This window comes from Microtus pennsylvanicus, chromosome 2 (genome assembly GCF_037038515.1).
Source record: "Microtus pennsylvanicus isolate mMicPen1 chromosome 2, mMicPen1.hap1, whole genome shotgun sequence".
NCBI classification, from domain to species: Eukaryota; Metazoa; Chordata; class Mammalia; order Rodentia; family Cricetidae; genus Microtus; species Microtus pennsylvanicus.
In genome coordinates, this window is record NC_134580.1 from 25685967 (window position 1) to 25704787 (window position 18821).

General features: G+C 46.8%; 2 protein-coding genes across 9 annotated transcripts in view; one reads left to right on the plus strand and one right to left on the minus strand.

Annotated features, from left to right (window-relative positions):
• Positions 1 to 5420: 5420 nt before the first annotated feature.
• Amigo2 (adhesion molecule with Ig like domain 2) lies at positions 5421 to 8365 on the minus strand. 2 transcript variants are annotated; one of them, XM_075960481.1, is made up of 2 exons: positions 8260 to 8365; positions 5421 to 7900 (listed from the first exon to the last, which is right to left on the minus strand). In XM_075960481.1, the coding sequence occupies exon 2, from the start codon at positions 7841 to 7843 to the stop codon at positions 6287 to 6289; it is 1557 nt and encodes a 518-aa protein (XP_075816596.1). In that variant the 5' UTR covers positions 7844 to 7900; positions 8260 to 8365; the 3' UTR covers positions 5421 to 6286. The 2 variants fall into 2 exon arrangements, with proteins under 2 accessions (XP_075816596.1, XP_075816595.1); XM_075960480.1 differs by having other exon boundaries at positions 8228 to 8329.
• Positions 8344 to 18821, plus strand: part of Pced1b (PC-esterase domain containing 1B) — a 166401-nt gene continuing 155923 nt past the window's right edge. For 5 of the 7 annotated variants that reach the window (XR_012909614.1, XM_075960482.1, XM_075960488.1 and 2 more), the window contains exon 1: positions 8344 to 8456. The gene's annotated coding sequence lies outside the window, so the exon portion shown is untranslated. Of the gene's footprint in view, positions 8457 to 8703; positions 8870 to 18821 lie in introns of those variants that run through there. The other 2 variants (XM_075960484.1, XM_075960486.1) reach the window with 2 other exon arrangements.

The following is an 18821-nucleotide window of genomic DNA, read 5'->3' on the forward strand; positions in this document are numbered from 1 at the left end:
ATCTTCTCCATACACGTTCCCTGAGAATTAATTACTTCGCATCCCTTGTGTGTTCATATGCACACGTATACATGTGTTTGTGCACATGTATGTGGAAGCTAGAGGTGGATACTTGGTCTTCCTTAGTAGCTCAACTTCTGCCTGAAATCGGCTCTCACTAAACCAGGGACTCAGCAACTGGCTAGACTGGATGTCCAGGAAGCTTTAGGTATCCACATGTTTACGCCACCCCCACCTCTCATATCCATAGCACTGGGTTAGGAGTGGGTGCTGGGGATCATGACTCAGGCCCTTGTGCTTGGGCAGCAGGGACTCTTCTGCCTGAGATACCATCCTCTTCCTCAGAGTCCTTACTAACTCTGACAGCTCATGACTTACAAAGCAATTTTATTAGTAAACCAGATGTGTGGTGTGCATGTGTGTGTGTGTGTGTGAGACTACATGATTTAATACAAGTTATTAACGGCGTCACCTGAGAAAATTACTTTTTCTGTTTTGACCTTCTTTCTCCATTTGCTAGACTTCCCATCTTTCAAGCTTGCTGTGATGGGGGATGACAGCAAATCAATACTACTCATTGTGAGCTTGGTACTCAGTACGTGCTAAATAAATACTACTTCTCATTGTGAGCTTGGTACTCAGTAGGTGCTAAATAAATACTATTTCTCATTGTGAGCTTGGTACTCAGTAGGTGCTAAATAAATACTACTTCTCATTGTGAGCTTGGTACTCAGTAGGTGCTAAATAAATACTACTTCTCATTGTGAGCTTGGTACTCAGTAGGTGCTAAATAAATACTACTTCTCATTGTGAGCTTGGTACTCAGTAGGTGCTAAATAAATACTACTTCTCATTGTGAGCTTGGTACTCAGTACGTGCTAAATAAATACTACTTCTCATTGTGAGCTTGGTACTCAGTAGGTGCTTAATAAATACTACTTCTCATTGTGAGCTTGGTACTCAGTAGGTGCTAAATAAATACTACTTCTCATTGTGAGTTTGGTACTCAGTAGGCGCTAAATAAATACTACTTCTCATTGTGAGCTTGGTACTCAGTAGGCGCTAAATAAATACTACTTCTCATTGTGAGCTTGGTACTCAGTAGGTGCTTAATAAATACTACTTCTCATTGTGAGCTTGGTACTCAGTAGGTGATTAATACACGAGTCCAGTATTTTTGCATTTTCCAGTGTCTAACCATTTTGTTTATCCTTGTCCTTATATAAAGGCTGCCTTCCCTGTAATCCATCTGCAAGTCTCAATGGCCCCTAGGCAATATTCTAAATAATTCAAGAGGCATCCTGGCTAGCTTTTTTTTTTTTTAAATCAATTTGAAGTCCACGAAAAGAGGGAATCTCAAAGGAGGAATTGCTTCTATCAGACTGGCCTGTGGGCATGTCTGTGAGGCATTTCCTGATTGATGAGGGATGGGGGAGGACCCAGGCCATCATGGGCAAGGACACTCCTACACAAGTATCTTGGGATATATAAGAAAGCGGGCTGAGCAAGTTGGGGAGAGCAAGTCAGAAAGAAGCATTCCTCTGCTCTGGTGACAGACTGACTTCCATCAGTGATGGGCCGTATCAGGATGCGTAAGGCAAATAAACCCCTCCCTCACCAAGGTGCATTGGGCACCTTGCTATTAAAGCAACAGACGGCAGACTATGACCCAGAAAAATCTTATCTGTCCACCATGCCTCATAGAGACACTCCAGGAAACACCTGTCTGAGTACTTAAAGTTGTCATGATTATTGTGATTAAAAAAAAAAACCGAACTGATTAACATATATGGCAGACCAGTAGCTACCTCTGCACATAGACTACCATGATGAGAAATAAAGAACACGGGCCTGGAGCTGCGCTTGGGAAGGGGAGGAAGGAGGAAACCAGGAAACGTTCTAGTGGATTTTCAAAAAGAATAGTCTAGCATGTTGAAAAACAATGACATTTCGGTTCTCTGTAGATGGAACCCGCACTCAAAATCCTTGGGATGTAAGCTAACGGTGCCATGAGCTAATCAAATTTGAAAGCTCCGGTGCTCGCTGTTAAAATCCTGATCTGTTGTAGCCGCTTTCAGACTAAAAATAGTTTTAAAAATGAAAGAATCGGGGATGTTGTCATGTCAAAGTAATTTTAGATTTCATAATTTAGAAAAATATAAGCTGTTAAGTTCCAGCCAGTGTTCTACTTAGGGGTCCATTTAGAGTCAGCAGACCAAAATCTTGGTTAAAAAAAAAATCTATTTTTACGGACGAAGTTTTTTATCATTATTAATAAATCCACTACAAGTAATACTGCATTTTGACAGGGCCCCAACAGATGAAATCTGCTATGGTTCCATTCAGCACGTGTTTCAACAAAACAGGTAGAATGAGAATCATATGGTAAGAAAAAATTTTAAATATGATTGGTAGGCTCCATCCCAAACTTCCTGAATTAGACTCTCTGATTAGGAGTGGGAAGCCAATCTTGTCTGACTTTCTCCTAAGACTCTGTGGAGAAGCCTGGCTTTGGACTTACTGCTGGGCCTTTAAGAGCGTCAGACGGCACCAGAAAGTCACCGGAATCAGCAGTGGCTGTGGCTGGACCCTGTTCAACAGTACTTAGCGGGATTCCCCAAACACACGTCTTCTCGGGTCTTGGACTGAGAGTGCCTGCCTGGTCTCTCATGTTCCATCCTCACAATTTTATCTTTCCCCTTTTCTAATCAATGTTTGGGAAAAAATGTTTATTTGGAAAAATGAAATTCATTTTTCTATGCTTAGTCAAGCAAAACTAAAAATAAATATTGAACTGTGTCTGGGGCAGCAGTGAAGAGAAAGGCAGAGGCCGAGCCTACATACTAAAGTCGCTTTAGGGCATCTTTTCAGGAAGTTAGTCTTGAAAGTGCTGTTAAAATATTCAGTGTGTGCTGTGTGTGTGCTTCTGTGTGTGTATGTGCCTGTGTGTGTGTAGTTGTGTGTGCTTGTGTACTTGTGTTTGTGTGTATACTGGTGTTTGTGTATGCACTTTGTATGTGTGCTTGTGTGTGTTCTCATGTGCACTTCTATGTGCGCTTGTGTGCTTGTGTTTGTGTTTGTGTGTGCTTGTGTGTGCAGACAGGTGCATAGACGCCACTGTGGCGGCACAGATGTCACACGACAACTTCCCATGTTGGCCTTCGCCTGCCCTGCGCCTTGTTAGAGTATCTTCACCGCTGTGTAAGCCAGGCTCGCTGCCCTCCTGTCTCTCCCTCATCCTTCTAAGGTGTTCTGGGGTTACTGGTGCTTACCTACTGGGTAGTTTTTGATCTGGGTTCTGGGGACCCCCAACTCAGGTCATCAGGTTTGGCTTTTAATCACCGAATCCCCACCTCCATGCCTCTAAAAATCTTAACTCAAAATTATAACTATTTTACACATACACACACATACACACATATAAAAAGAGTGAACCTAGAATCTCCAAATCAGTGAACATACTCTAAACCCAAGGAAAATTCATCAGGGCGAGAGATGGCTCAGGGGTTAAAAGCTTTTAGAGGACCAGAGTTCAGTGTCCGCTATCTGAGTCAGTCAGCTTAAAACTAGTGTAACTCCAACAGGAACCTGCACTTGTGCACACACATGCACGCACATGCACACACATATGCACACATACACTTCCATACATGCACATACACGCATGCACATACACACACACGATGGAATAATAAGCCTTTGAGAAAGAGAACGTCCCACCTGAGGCGGGTACTTGACTCTCCATGAGCCGCCACCTCTCCCCACTGCGTACTGTCTCCCCACTTAAGAAAGGCACTCAGATGCATGAGTCCAGGTTATTACTTAGAAGGAAAATTATAAAAAGTTTTGAGTGAGGCAAATTTATAAAACACACATTAAATTTTGTTCCTATATTTAAAACACCCGAGATCAGGTGCCTACTTAAGAACTGATAAGCCTTGGCACTTAGAATCCCACAGGATTTATCTTCTTTATCTTCTTGTTTTTTGTGTTTCCTTGAAATGGAGAGTTTTGAAAACTTGGGATTGTTTGTTGCTTTATTCTGACTAACAGTACCTTGGTTTCTATTTAAGTGTATCCTACCCCTAATCTGGCCTCTGGGCATTAGAAGAAGCCGTGACTGATGCCATCACCACTCCCAGAACTGCCCCATTTCCCTGCCAAGCCCAGCACTTATTTCTTAGAATCAGCAGCTGGAAGAAGCCCTTACGGGTCTCATCCGGATGAGATGCAATTTACGGACCCTCTTCAGTTTTGTTGCCAGAGTGACGCCAGCCCCATCATACCCGAGAGGCAGCACCTTCGTGCCCTTAGTGGTTGCTGTGAAGGGAGAAGAGAAGGTGGCCCCGGTGGTTACACCAGCTCCACACATCTTTACGTAAACAGCTGCAACCACAATAAAATGCTCGCTGGTAACATGGCTCTGAAGGATGAGGGATCTGAGAAGCCGGATGGTCATTTTTAACCCTGTGTTCACAGTACTGAGCCCCCATTCCACATCCTTTTCCCTAGGGCCCCCCCAACCACTTTCTCCTTAACTCCCTGACAGCCAGTCTGCTACAGAGAATACCAGACAGCACTCAGAGAGCTGTCCTTAGTCCGCCACTACGAGAACCGCTTTCCCAGTGAGCCAGTCAACCTTTCTTCCTCATCTCTGTCTCTAGAACATCTCACTTTGACCACGCCCAGCATTCCCTAGGAAGACGTCTATCTGCTTCTCCTCTGCCTTTCATCCCGCTTCTGATTTCATTCTTTCTCCATACCCATGAGTGTTTAAGGTAACAATTCTTTTGGACCCCTTGTCCCTCCAGTGAGCATGCTGAGCCTGGGTTTTCGTCCCTTCCTGTCCTTCAGCCACTGGTCATACCCAACCCATGAGTCTCTCTAAGCCTCCTTCACTCAGACCCTTGTGAGCTCTGGTGTTGTGCTGGTCCATCCTGACCTGTCAGTGATGTCCACCTTAACCCTGTATTCCCTCGGCATAGGGTACAGGTTTAGAAGGCCAGGGTGACTCTGGGGCTGACAGTTAGCACTGCCAGGAAACCAGATTTTAATATGGGAAGGAAGCTGACGCATCAATTGGTCCAAACCCTCCGTTCCAGTGCTGGAGAGGCAGATGACCATTTCTTGGCAGATGTGGGAATACTCAGCTCTCCCAGGTACTCACTTGTCCTAAAACTAGAACTTAAGTTTCTCCCAAACCTGGCTGGAGTACATGATATCAGAATAAACTATGACACAGAGAGAAAAATCGGATTAGGATATTTTAAAGCTGTTTTATCCCTCTATAAAAATAAAGTCCCTACGGCAATCACAAGACTTTTGAAGAGACCCTTGCCGTAACGTGTGCACCGTGTGACGGTGCTTCACACAAACAGTACAATCCGGTCACATAAAACATCACAGATTGCATTTGTAAATAGGCAACGGAAACATCAAGTCACAGAGCGTATGTATTTATACTGATTTAAATGCCCCAAGTCCATCACATTTGGGGCCACTGAGTAGTCCATGTAACTTAAGAGTTTACAGATACACAAGCAGATGGACAAACAAGCCTGTTACAGCGAAGGTTTAGAGTTGCTCAGACATTTTGATAGGGACACACATCCTTGGCGACAAATAATGACACCTTTAATTTCCCAGTGAGAGCTCTTGTGCCAGGGTACAGCATAAAGAGTACAGAGAAGGGGGACAGCCCAACAAGCACCCCATTTCCACTGCTTACTCCACACTCCACAGGCTGTGGCATAACCCCGTGCATGTTATCAGAGTCTGTCCATTCTGGTCTGAAATGATGGTTTTTGGCTGGAAAAACCTCCAAACTAACTTTATGTTTTATAAATACCCGACTCCTCCTTCTACATCTTTTAAAGATGAAAAGAAGTCACTGATGTTTTTCTAAAAAAAGCTCAACTTTGTTTCTTATAAGTTAACAGGCTCTATTTTTAAGGAATGAAAATATATAGCTTTGTTTTTCCTTTGAGAAAGCCTGATAAGAGGATCATGGTCAGTCACATTGCCTTCTGCTTTAAGATCACCAAAGATGTTGAAGGCTAAGACGCTATTTTCCAGAACTTAAAACTCTCAAAATCAACCTCCCCTTTCCCCAGCACAGTGAGCAACCGGTGTGCCTTACTTCACTTCCTAGCAACCATCTTAAGACACCATTTGGTTTTATCTCAAAAGACAAAACAATTTCCGCCCTGCTACTGATTTTGTGGACCACACGAAGTTAAATAAGGAAGAGATTAAATCATGACACCAGAGAAAGACAGACACACAATTAAGTGGATGCCACAAAGGGTGTGTCTGAGAACACAGAAGTGACTGAGTCTGAGTCAGATTTCACCCTCGTGGACTTTAAGATGCCCTCGGCTGTAGTCTCACTGGGGAAAAGCCTCACTTTCCCGTTCTGCCCGGCTGCAGTATCCTTCAGGGGCTCCAGAAATACCACTCTTTTACCTGCCTTCCGTTCATCAGTGGAGGCATCACCAGAGGGGCCGGGACTGAGAACGGAGGAATGGGCACTGCTTTGGTTCAGCACATCTTTCTGTCTCTTGGACTTACATTTGCATGGGCACGGTGTCAGGTACAGATAAAGCAAGACCAGGACTATGCTGGCCACGCAGGCGGCGAGCGTGGTGAAAGCCGTGTTAAACGCCTCATGAGCGTGGGATCTGTTTATGGTGAAATTGCTCACGTTTATCATGATATCCACAGTTTCATTTAACAGGCGTTGCCTATTCATTGCGATACAAGAATAAACTCCGGCATCCTCAAAACCAGGGCTCTCTATAACCAGACTGCCATTGTAAAACACACGAAAGTTTCCCATGTCTTTATCGGGCTCCAGCAGTCTGTTATCCGGGCCAACCCAGATGAAATCAGTGTTTCCATTACCAGTCTTGCTGTCACAGTGAACAACCAGCCTTTCCCCGACCTGTGCCTCGTGAATAAAGCCAAGCACGTGGAAGGAGCTATTGATGACGCTCTCAGAACAGTTCAGAAAGCTATCCTGGAGCAAGGGCAGCTGACGGGAGTGCCTGGAGTCAGACCACAGGCGACAGGTGTAGTCGTTCTTAAAATCCATCACGGAGCTAAAGTGTCTACGGTACCAAAAGATCAGCAATGAGTACAGGGAACAATCACAGACAAACGGATTTCCATGAAGGTAGATGCCCCTCAGCTGCTTTCCCGGCACTAAATTTAGGTGGTGCATTGGTATGGAAGGGATTCGATTATAAGAAACATCTAAAAATGTCAGATCGGGCAGCCTGAACCTCCCCACATACAAATCCATAGGAAACTGTGTGAGGAGGTTCCCACTCAAGTAGAGTTTCTGCAAGTGGGAGAGCCCTCCGAATGCTGCCGGGTCCAGGGAGGAAATGCGGTTGTTGTAGAGGAGGAGCACCTCCAGGACCTTCAGCTCCTGGAACACGGCACTTTTCACCGACTTCAGCCGATTGGATGATAAGTCAAGACACTTTAAATTTGGAGTCGTGGAGAAACTGCCCGTGGAGATGCTGGTGATGTTGTTGTGACGAATAATCAGAGTACTCAGCTTGACGAACGACACAGGGATCCAGTCGGCATCGAGAAGTCCAATTCTGTTATGGCTCAGATCCAGTCTTTTCATCAGTCTGAAAAGGTTCCCAGGTACCTTAGACAGGTTCTTGTTGGTGCAGCTGACAATGTCAGTGGCGCAGATGCAAGCCGTGGGACACATTCCTGAGGCGCCGGGGTTCACCATCATGGTGATCACCAACAAACAGAGCAGCTCTCTGCAACCCGGTCTGACAGCTCCAGGCAGGGTGGGCAGTGTGTGGAACCTTAACGACATTATGGTCGCCTCTCAGTCTCTTCCAGTCGCTTCTCACCAGTTCAGCCACCCACCAATCTGGCAACAATATTTAAAAAGGGAGGAAAGTACAGGTTAACTACCACTAGTTAAGCCCTCAGTTATTCCGCATTTACTTCCGTTTCAATTAACTTCGGAAATGACTTTCATTTCCAACAAGGGAGCCAAAAGAAAGAAAGGAAGCCTGTTAAATGCATTTTTTTCTCCTTGGTTCCTCCAACTCTGTAGGCTTTCCAGGTACCTTCTCTCAATGCAACCGTCTCACTATCAGAAACTCAGTTTTTAAAAAGGACACATTCTGCCTTAACTCCCTCCACCAACACAAAAACACACAATCGCATCCCATAAACAATTGAACGGAAATACTTAGCCAGCCGTCGGTCTAGCCGACCACTCACAGCGCTGGGAAGCCGCCGCGGCTCGGGAGAGGCCGCCGACGGTCGTGCGCTCGGCAGCTCCGCGCGTCGCCGGGTCGCTTCGAGCCCCGCGCGCTCGCACCTTCCCTCCTGCTCCCGGTGGGCGGCAGCCTCTCAACTTTGGCGACTTTGGAGGCGGCGGCGGTGGAGCAGTGTCCTCGGCTCTCGCTCGGCTGCAGGTACCGCTCGGGCTCGAGCGCGCCGGGAGCGGGGTGGGGTGGGCGGCGGGTAAAGCCAGCCCGCCGGTGGCGCTCGCAGGCTGCAGGGCCCGGGCTCCCGCGCCCGCCGCCCGCCTTTTATCCCGCGCGCCCGGGGTCGGGAGCGGGCGGGAGGCGGGTCCCCGCGTCCTCGCTCCTCGGGCGCCGCGGCGGGCGGAGCGGGAGAGGGGGGGTGCAGCCAATCGCAGAGGCGGCCCCGTGCGGGCTCCGCGCCGCCTCTCGGCCGGGTGGGACCGCAGCGCGGCCTGCGACTCTGCCACCCCCAGGCCCCGCGCCCCTCGCCCCGCACCCGCGGGGGAGCCGCCCAGCCCGGTAGGGAGCCGCCCAGTCTGCCGGGGAGCCGCGCACCGGAGCCCGCGCGTGGCGGCCCGCAGGTGGCACCCCACCCCGACCTCAGATCCTGGTTTAGGGGCTGGGGCGAGCGAGGGGCCTGGCGGGCGCTGTGCACCGGGTGCTTGCTTGGGTTCCCGCCCGGGGTTTGGAGGAGGACAGTAGTGAGGGCCGCAGCGCGTTCCCTCGGGCGACACCGGGGTTTTGCGGGGAGGGGCGGAGGGGGGGGGATGCCAAGGCGCCGCGGGGACGCCCCTCGGTTCCCAGGGAAAGTTCGAGCCCTTTCCTAACTCGGAGAAGGCAGCCCGAGGCACCGGGCCCAATTCTAGTTGCAAGGGGGCAGGAAAGAAGGCTCAAGAGACCTTCCGGCTGGAGCGCAAAGATAAGGGCATTAGCCTTAAAAAAAAAAATAAACAAACAAAAATCCGGAGTCCTGCTGGCAGCTGCGGGGACTAGGATTAATCCGGTAGGGGTGGCTACGCAGAAGGACTTGTCCCCTAAAGGCCCTGCAGCCACCAGGCTCCAGTAGACTGAGGTAGCGTGCTGGGAAGGCATAAGCTGGACAAGGCAATGTGAAAATGAGGTAGAGCTTGAGGCTGGTGAGCTTTTCGATTAAAAATCCATTTCTGTTTAAGGCTTAAACGACGGGATTTGACTGAGCCAAATGATCCATTTGGCCGCTGTACACGGATTAAAATAAATAAATTACTGTCCCTACAAAAACATGCCAACTACAGTAGAAGGGATAGGGAACCAATGAAAGGCCGACAAAATTAGGGAGGCAGTGGGGGCAGAGCGTATGACTGCTAATACTACTTAAAACTAAATGATTACCTCACCTTCCCCACACCCCACCCCAGGCAACCTTAAATTTAGTGGAAACTCCCCGAGTGAGTTTTTGGCATGGATCTGGTGGACCCGTACAAGTGTGTTGTGTTAACCTGTGTATGAACTGGTTCTGGCATAGCACTGTGTATCCAAGTGTGTCCAAGCGAGAGTAACTCAGTTCGTGCTGTTTTCTCTTTCACTGAAGATCGACTTTACCACAGGCGCCCAGCCTAGTGCGCTCCAAGAGTGCATTCTTCATGCCCCCAGAGAAATAGGTTAAGCTTTTCGGGTGGACCTCACCCCCTGGCTTCTCAAAGAAACTTGGGTTTGAAGGCTTCATGGTCATAAAGTTGAGTGTAACCTGGAAGTAGAATCAGGTCATCAACGGAATGCCAATAAGTGACCGGGTTTTGCAGTAGTTTGCTTACATCCTATTGGAAGGAAATAGCCTGTGCTTGGCATAGAATGAGCTAAAATGGGTGTTTTTTTAAAAAATAGCGTAAGTTATGTTGTAGTTGGAGGCAATTGGCAGAAGTAGCATGCCATCACCCCACAGCGTAAAGTAGTTGTACCCAGACTCCTAAGCAAGGCTGTTTGCAACCTGATCTTTGAGCCACCCACGTACGTCAGAAGCAAGAGAATTGTGAAAGGGGCGTATTTACTAGCATGGAGACGAGAAAGATGCCTTGAATGATGGCAAAAGGTGTGGCCTTATTTTGTGGAAGGTAACATTTTTATTTTTCAGGCATTCTTTAATCTTTATCTTCTAATAGATCCCCACCATATTAGTCCATTTTCTGTTGCTCTAACAGAATACCAAAAACAGCATTTTTCTTCTCCAGAGAAATGTAACTGAGCTCACGGTTACCGAGGCCGATGTCCTAGGTCAGTTCTGCCTCTGCGTGGGTTCCCATGGCGCTCACAATGTGGTGGATGGAATGATAGCAAGGTGAGAGAGGAAGTGGAGCAGCCTGCCAGAGAGGTTCAGGAGCCAAATTTGGTCTTTTTATAACACCTTTAGCATCTGTGGTCCCTTGAAACCTGCTTCAATCCCTTCCAAGGGCGAGCCTCCATGGATTAATGACTTGGCATTAGGCCCCACCCCCTAAAAGTCCCAGCACTCTTACGTCGCCACACATGGTCAGGCTTCTATTGCATGAATTTGGGGGGGAGGGATACAGACTCAAATCATATCCAAACCATAGCACCCCCTCTCCACTTTAAGGAACATCCTATGAAGGCCACGGTATCCTCTGTCATGGTCATGCTGTGTGACACTTGGTTGGTGTAGGTAAAACCTGGAGCCCATTCTAGATGGCGATCGTCTGTCTCCTCCTTCTTACCCTTGACACTTCATAAAGCTTGTCTGGAAGCAGGGAGAAGCGTAGAGGAGCCGAGAAACACCTGAAAGGGTCCCAGTGCTCTCCTTTCTTGTTTAACTGTATTCCCTCCTGGTCCCCCTTGGTTTTGCGCGAACGGTTCTGCACTGAGCCTGTGTCCCTTGTGACTGATCTAGTCCTAATGCACCCAGCAGAGGCGCATGCCTGCTCTGCCGTGCCAGATGAAGCTGTGTTTGCACACAGCATCTCACTCACTGTCCACCTCCACCCACCCCGCAGCGTGACACTGTCCCATAACCCGATGATAAACAGCTGCACTCCAAACTGTTTGAAAATGGAATGCGTTCAAATGGTCTTGAGGAGTTTAAATTGAACAGAACAGAGAAGTTTCTTCCTCCAACTTGGAATGAGTACCAAGGCAGATGGCCGGGTGCCGTCTCGGCGCCTTAAAATAGGACAGGCGGGTGTTCCTCTGGTCTCGTCCACGCGGTGTTATCTGCTGGTGTTTCTGACCGTTTGAGAATGACTCCAGGGGATAGTAGGAAGTGCCTTTGACACGTGGCTTTGGAATCTTGTGCACTGAGATGGGTGTGATCGTGGAGCATCTTTCTGGTTTCGGAAGCCTCTCCTGGCTGAAGGTGGTGATCGAGATGAGGTCCCTGGGCCTTCAAGCTCTGTGGTTTCCAAGTTCTCAGGTTATATTAAAAAGCTTAAAGAATTAGCGATCAAAGACAAGAGGTTATTGTGGCAGGAGTATATCAGACTTCTCTGGGGGACTGGAACTAATACAATGGATATATATATTAAAAGGAGATTCACCACCTTGCCTTATACTGCTGTCTAGGTTGTCTGTCACCGGCAGTCTTCACACTGGGGAGACATAGAACCTGGTAGCCGTGCTGTCTGTGAGGCTGGATGCCTCAGCAGTCCCAGCCTGGGGCTGGAGGCTTAGAGGATTCCCTGTTCCACTGTTGGGTGGATTCTTCAGTCCGTGTTGGAAGCCTGAAGAAGTCGCATTCTGGTATGAGCAACCAAACACGACAGCGGTACTGGCAGGATTTGGGTAGATGACCTTGCCAGCAAGAGCCAGGGCCCGCAGGCAAAAAGCAAAGCCTTTTGGCCTCCAGATCTCCTCCCCATCTGAGCTGCTGCGTGGAGGTGCTGCCCACATTCAGGCTGGGTCTTCTCATCTCAGAAACCTGATCGAGAAAATTCCTCCCAGCTTTGCCCAGCAAGCTTGCCTTTTAGTTTGTTCCAGATCCAGTGAAGTTGACAAGCAAGATTAGCTATCGCAGTTAGTCATCTTTACTAATAACTGCCATTCGGTAGGGCTTTCTCTCCTGTGTGGGGTTTTCATGTCCTCGCCTTCATTCCCTTTGATTCTAGCACATTTTCTGTGACCCAGTGAAATCTCTCTCTCTCTCCCCACTCCCTCCTTGTCTCTGTCTCTCTTTCTCATTCTCTTATGTGTCTGTTTGCGTGTGTGAGTCTCTCTTTTTTTCTCGCATGCGCACGTGTGTGTGTGTGTGTGTGTGTGTGTTTACACGCACACTCACTAACTCTCGCGCCTGTGGCACTCTGTTTTTTGCTCATCGAGTCCTCACTACCAGGTAGCACTCATAATAGCGGAACGGGAAAGGGGGTGTTTCTGAGAGCGAGGGTTCTCATATTAGGTGAGAGCACTGGACGCCAAGGGTCACACAGAACTTCATGAGTCAGAGGCTCCGCTTTGGGTCCTTGTCCCACAAACTTGCGCAAGAAATTCACAGACAAGAAGGGTGTGCATGGAAGGGAACTTTTTATTATAGAGATACAGTTTAAAGAAGATTAAACTCCATGGCCGAAAGCAGAGCTCAGGAGAGGATCCAAGAAAGGGGAAACCCACGGAACTGTTTGTCCAGGGGCTTTCTATAGGATGGCAGAAACGAAAGGAAGACGGAAGGCATTTCTGTTGTGATTGGTTCATTCTCGGGGTATTTCACAAGTTGAGCCAATGGGGGCCCAAACTCTGTGCTTGTCCCAGGCCCAACAAGGGAGATGACCACACGCTGCTCCCCTGATGCTCTCCCGGGGGGCGGGGGGAGTGGTCCAGCTATGAAGCCCCCGTTCATCTTTGTTTGCTGTTGACCTTGACTGTTGGCATTTCGCCCTGACAGCTGTGCGCCTTGCAGGTGCTGCTGGCCTTGGACCCTGCTGGGGTCTGCTGGCCATTACTTAGTCTGTGTGCTCTATTTTCATGCTGCCACGACCAGTTTGCAGTTTTGCCGTGGTGGGAGCTTACTACTTCCATAGTTACAGAGATGTTTGCCTTGGCTACTTCTGGTCTGGCTCCCTGTCCATGGGTGGTCCCTTTCTGGAACAGGGGGAGGCATTTTGGAAATCAGTTTCCCCCATGGTGAAGCCTGTTCTAATTGACTGCATTAGAAATAAGAACTTGTGAAAGCAAGTGCACCTTTCCCACATTCCCCCAGGAGAGGGTCTTGGGGCGAGCCAGCTCATCTGCCAGAACTGGCTCCAAGGCCTGCCCTTGCGCTCAGCTGGCCAGCCAGCTTCTCTAATACCCTTTTCATCCCTAACCTCTGCTTCTCTGCTACTATAGAGGTTTTACTCAAGTGTCTACCCGTAGGAAACACATGGTTTTGCCCACCAGCCCCAGAAGTGCCTCCACCTTTTGTAGCCTTTTCTGGTCTTGGCTGGCTCCTGCTGGTGTGTATAAGTTGCCCGACTTCTGCAAGGGAGGCAGCACTCTGCCCCGCTTCCCTCATTGTTGGAGATTATATTCAGAACAGACTCAAACTCCAGCTCAGTTCATGTATGGGTTGAAGGGTTGTAGTGATATTTTGTTTGTGTTTGCCTGCAGATCAGAGTGCAGAGTTAAGCCATTAGAGGCCAGGCAGTGGTGGCACACACCTTTAATCCCAGGACTCAGGGGGGGGGGATAGATTGAGCTCTGTTAGTTCAAGGCCACCTGAGCTACATGAAATTGATCCAGTCTAAAAGAGAAACTGAGCTCACACAAAGGAGATCCCAGCAATTGGGATCCCTTACCTTTAATCCTAGGGAGGTGGAGACAGGAGTGATATGGCTGGGAAGAAAGAGGAATGTAAGACAGTAAGAGATGAGCTCAATGCAGTCTGAGGACAGGATGGCCCATTTGCTCTGAGTGTTGGTAGAGGTAAGAACCTAGTGGCCGCTTGCTCTGCTTCTCCTATCCTTCAGCTTTCACACCCTGATAGCTGACCAGTTAGAATTCGAACTACACAGGATTCCAGGAGGCATGTGTCAATCTACAGTTTGCTCTTCTGGAAGCAGCCTCTAGTTGACTGGAAATGGTTCCCCGGCCACGTCCCCTCCCCAGGGAGAGCCCAGAATGGACACCCCTGAAGCAGTATCCACGCACTGGGCTTCATCCTCATTCCATGTTGTTGTTAATCAATGGAGAGAAAAGTCACCATTTTAGACATTTTAACATACAATAAGTTCATATTTCAGTATGCTTATAGTAATATGTACCGAGCATCACTGTCTAAGTCCTCCCTGGTCCTCCCTGTTGAAGTTTAAATGTGAAATGTCCCCCCCTGGGCTCTCGTGTTTGATCAGCTGGTCCCCTGCTGGGTGCAAACCTGGCTGTGGGGCTTAGCTGGAGGACCTGGTGCTTTCACAGCCTGGGCCCCCTGCCTGCCACTGTCTGCTTCCTGTAGTATGACCAGAAATTCACACTCTGCCAGGGTGCCTTCCCAAAGCGATGGACTATGAAACCTTGAACTGTAAGCCAAAGGCCCTCCCTTAAGTACTTCCTGCCAGGGATTTTTCATAACAAGAAATATAGCTGCTATACCCTCCCCCGCCCTTTCAAGCACTGTCCCACTTTGCTGGCTAGGTCCATAAATGGGATCCTACAGTCGGTAGCCTTCTGTGTATGACATCGCTTACTCCTTTCAAGGTTTGAGTGGCATTGGAACCAGCCTGTAGAAATCCCTGCATAGTTGACTTAGCTTTATTTGAAAATAAAAAGGGGAGAGGGTACAATCCCGTTTTTCAGAGTCTTGAACTCCAAAAGTATTAGACCCCTGTGTGACAATAGAATTCTAATAGTACTATGAGGTTCAGAAGTCTAAGATCGAGTCTTCAGCGGCATCCCCATAACTTACCCCAAACTCCCAATGATTAGTACTTGATTGTGACACGTGCTCTCCTCTAAAGGCTCTTCAGACTTCCAAACTATCCAGTGTGACCTCCGTTGCTCAAGCCGGTGACACTGACTGGGTAAACAGCAGGTACTGACTAACTGGGACAGGTCCAGGCATAATTTCATGTGGGTTGGTGATTAATGCACTGAGCACACAGCCTTCTTGGGCTCTGAAGTGGTTGGTGTCTGTCTCTGGCTTCTTCCACAAAAGCCACATAAGTATGGTCCTTTACAAACGACAGATTGTTTTATCAAGTATTTAATTTTTTAATTATTTATTTGGTGAGTTAATTGAAGGGTTTTTTTTTCTCTTTTTTTGAAACAATGTCTAAGTATGTAGTTCTTGCTGGTGGAGATCCAACACAGGTCTCCAACCCCAGATCCTCCTGCCTCAGCCTTCTGAGTGTTGGGGTACAGGTGCGTCACCAGACTTGGCTTAGGTATTCAGCTCTGGTTGCATATCACATCCTCATTGCAGCATCTTTTCTAACGTGGCAGGAATGTGAGTAAACAAATTAGCATGCATACATCTGGTGTTACGCTATATTTATTGTCTCTTAAGCTGTGGGTTGTGACTGAGGGTGAGTAACTGAATGTCAGGATTGAAAAAAATGGCAACAGTAAGACTTTCTGAACATTTAACAATCAAAAATTAATTCAGAATTAATAGGCAGTGAATCTGACAGTTATCTGCCAGTGCTTTCCTGTGTTGTCCCATGTGACGTCACTGCAGCCTTGGTTCTGAACGTACAGCATGCATACATGCCATGCAGCGCTGATGAATGCTGCTCAGGATACCTCAGCTGAGACTAAGGACTATAGTCTATGAATTGCAGTGTTTTTACTGTTATACAAGGTTTTCTGCTTCTATAGAAACATGATGGTCTAATTATGGAAAATGAAAACATTTAATATTCTTCTACCATTGTTCCTCAGCGTACAGATAATTGAATTAGTATGTTTGGATTATGTTGTGTTAGTTTGTCTTTAAATGATATTGTTTGAAATGCTGACTAGTGTTTTATTAAAAAAATTTTAAGCAAAAATTGACTTAGGAATAGGATACAATTTCTGAAATAGCCTAAACATACTTCTGCCATTTTGTTTTACGTATTTATGCAAACTAGTTATCATCATTGGTGACTATAAAATCAAAATATCAGTCAGCTCAGAAAAAAACATTGACAATGCTGTGTCCTTCAGCATCAAATACTTGCCATGATTTGAAGATTCATTTATTTTTTTAAAGTACACATGCGTGTGTGTGTGTGTGTGTGTGTGTGTGTGTGTGTGTGTACGCATTCAAGTACATGTATGTGTGAGAGCAAGTACCCTTGGAGGCCAGAAGAGGGCACTGGATCTCCTGGTTAACTCTATAACTCTGTAACTCTATACAGGCAGTTGTGAGCCATCCAACCTGAGTACTGGGAACTGACCATTGATCTCTGGTCCTCAGCAAGAGCGTCACATAGTCTTTACCAGTGAGCCATCCCTCTAGCCCCAGGATTTAATGCTTTCTGTAAAAAATAAACCACATTCATCTTGGTGCAATGAAAGTTTGCTTTCATCTCCAATAATAATAAATTATTATTTAATAAATAAATAATAGTAAAAGTATACACTAAAAATTATTTTAAAATAAAAAAATTTATTTCAGCATGTTTTCAGTTTGTACACCTATCTTAATACACACATGCATACCTATATCTGTCATTTTGTAATAATGTATAGGGCAAAAATGGGTCACCAGTGGAAAAGGTTAAGAAGCCCTGTTTTATTGCTATTTAAGATAATGTGGAATAATAAAAGCGTAATATTTATTGACATCGAAATTACAAAATGGTACAATTCTGATTCTTATTAAAATAAATAGATGTATATATATATATGAATTGTAGATTATGTAAACAAATTATATCTCTACATCATTGGTGGTGCTTAAAATACAACTTTACTTATCTGCATGTTCTATTATTCTACAATTCTTTTATGATGAGAAAAATACAACAGAATGTTCTTGCTGGCTAGTGCGGATTCGTGGTTAATCACCTGCTTCAGACCCCCCCCCCCCCCCCCGCTTCTCAAGCAGACAGTGAAGCAGCCCCTGTCTTGGGGAGGGCAACAGCTGTCGCCTCTGTTGGCAGCACAGTTGTTTATCTGGCAGATACACACTGAGCACCTACAGTGTTCCAGGCACACTAGTGTGAGAATTATAGTGCCATATAAATGCCCTGACAGGCAGACCAGTGTAATGGAAGCAGATTCTGATCATTAGTCTGCATTCCCAGGTCCAGGTCGGGACACAGCATCCTTGGTTGAATTTCACTGCAAAAAGTTGTGAGTCCCCTCCCATGGCACATCTGTCATCCAGCGTTTGGGAGGGTCACATGCTCCCCTACCCCCAAGCCACCATTTGTTTTTCAATAAAAAAAACAATAATACCAATAATATTTAAGGACTTTATCCCTAATCATGAAATTACTGTGAATCCCGTGAAGGATTAGAAGGTAGAGGAGGCGAATCAGAGAATGCCATTCATAATCTCGCTGGTAAATTAAGGTTTCTGCTCAAGGAATAAATCTGCTGGAGTGAGAAACCTGAAGTCTGTAGCATGATTTTCTTCTTTGCCACAATTATGCTTTGATAGAAATAGACTTCTCCTCCCTCTTTCCTACTCCTGTTCCCCTCCCCCTTTCTTTCTCCTGCTCCTCCCCTTCTTCTTCCTCCTCCCCTTTTCCTTCTTCTGCGACTCCTCTTCCTATTCCTCCTGCTCCTTCTCTTCCTTCTTCTTTTGTTGCTATGCAACCCAAACTGGCCTCCAACTGGCCAGTCGCTAAGTTTGCAGGCGTGTATCACTATGCCCCTTTTCTTTGTCCTTTTTCTTTCATTTTCCAAATTCAGCCTTGGGGATGAAATACACCAGGAAGAATTTTCTTCTAAAAGCTCTTAGGGCTGAGGAGATGGCTCAGTGGATAAAATGTTCACTGCTCAGGCGTAAGGACAGGAGTTCAGATGTGCACAACCTCATACAGAACTAGAGCCACATGCCTGTCACCCCAGCACTCCCCAAGGGGGAGTCACTGACCACCCAGTCTAGGGGAACTGCAAGCTCTGGACTCAGTCAAAGAGCCAGTCTCAAAAAACAAGGTAGAGAGCTACTGAGGAGACATTCAGTGTCCACCTCTGGTCTCCACAAATGTATGCATGGGTAAACACACTGCAAAAACATGCATACAAATACGACATGCACACACCAAAAAGAAAGAAAGAAAGAAACTTTACATTTTTTAAAAACTCAGTGTGGGGGCTGGAGAGATGGCTCAGTGGTTAAGAGCATTGCCTGCTCTTCCAAAGGTCCTGAGTTCAATTCCCGGCAACCACATGGTGGCTCACAACCATCTGTAATGAGGTCTGGTGCCCTCTTCTAGGCTGCAGACATACAGACAGACTATTGTATACATAATAAATAAATAAATTTAAAAAAAAAATAAAAATAAAAACTCAGTGTGCTGAAACAATGTTCGGAAGTATTATGATTATTAGGGTCTGAGGCAAAATTGGCAGGGATGTAATTTTTATTTTGTTCATCACTAGCCTGGAGGGATCATCTCATTGAATTCCTAAATGCTGTTATATCCT

Excerpts from the sequence above, each read along its gene's own strand:
- Amigo2 (XM_075960481.1), bottom strand. The coding sequence starts at position 7,843 with ATGTCGTTAAGGTTCCACACACTGCCCACCCTGCCTGGAGCTGTCAGA.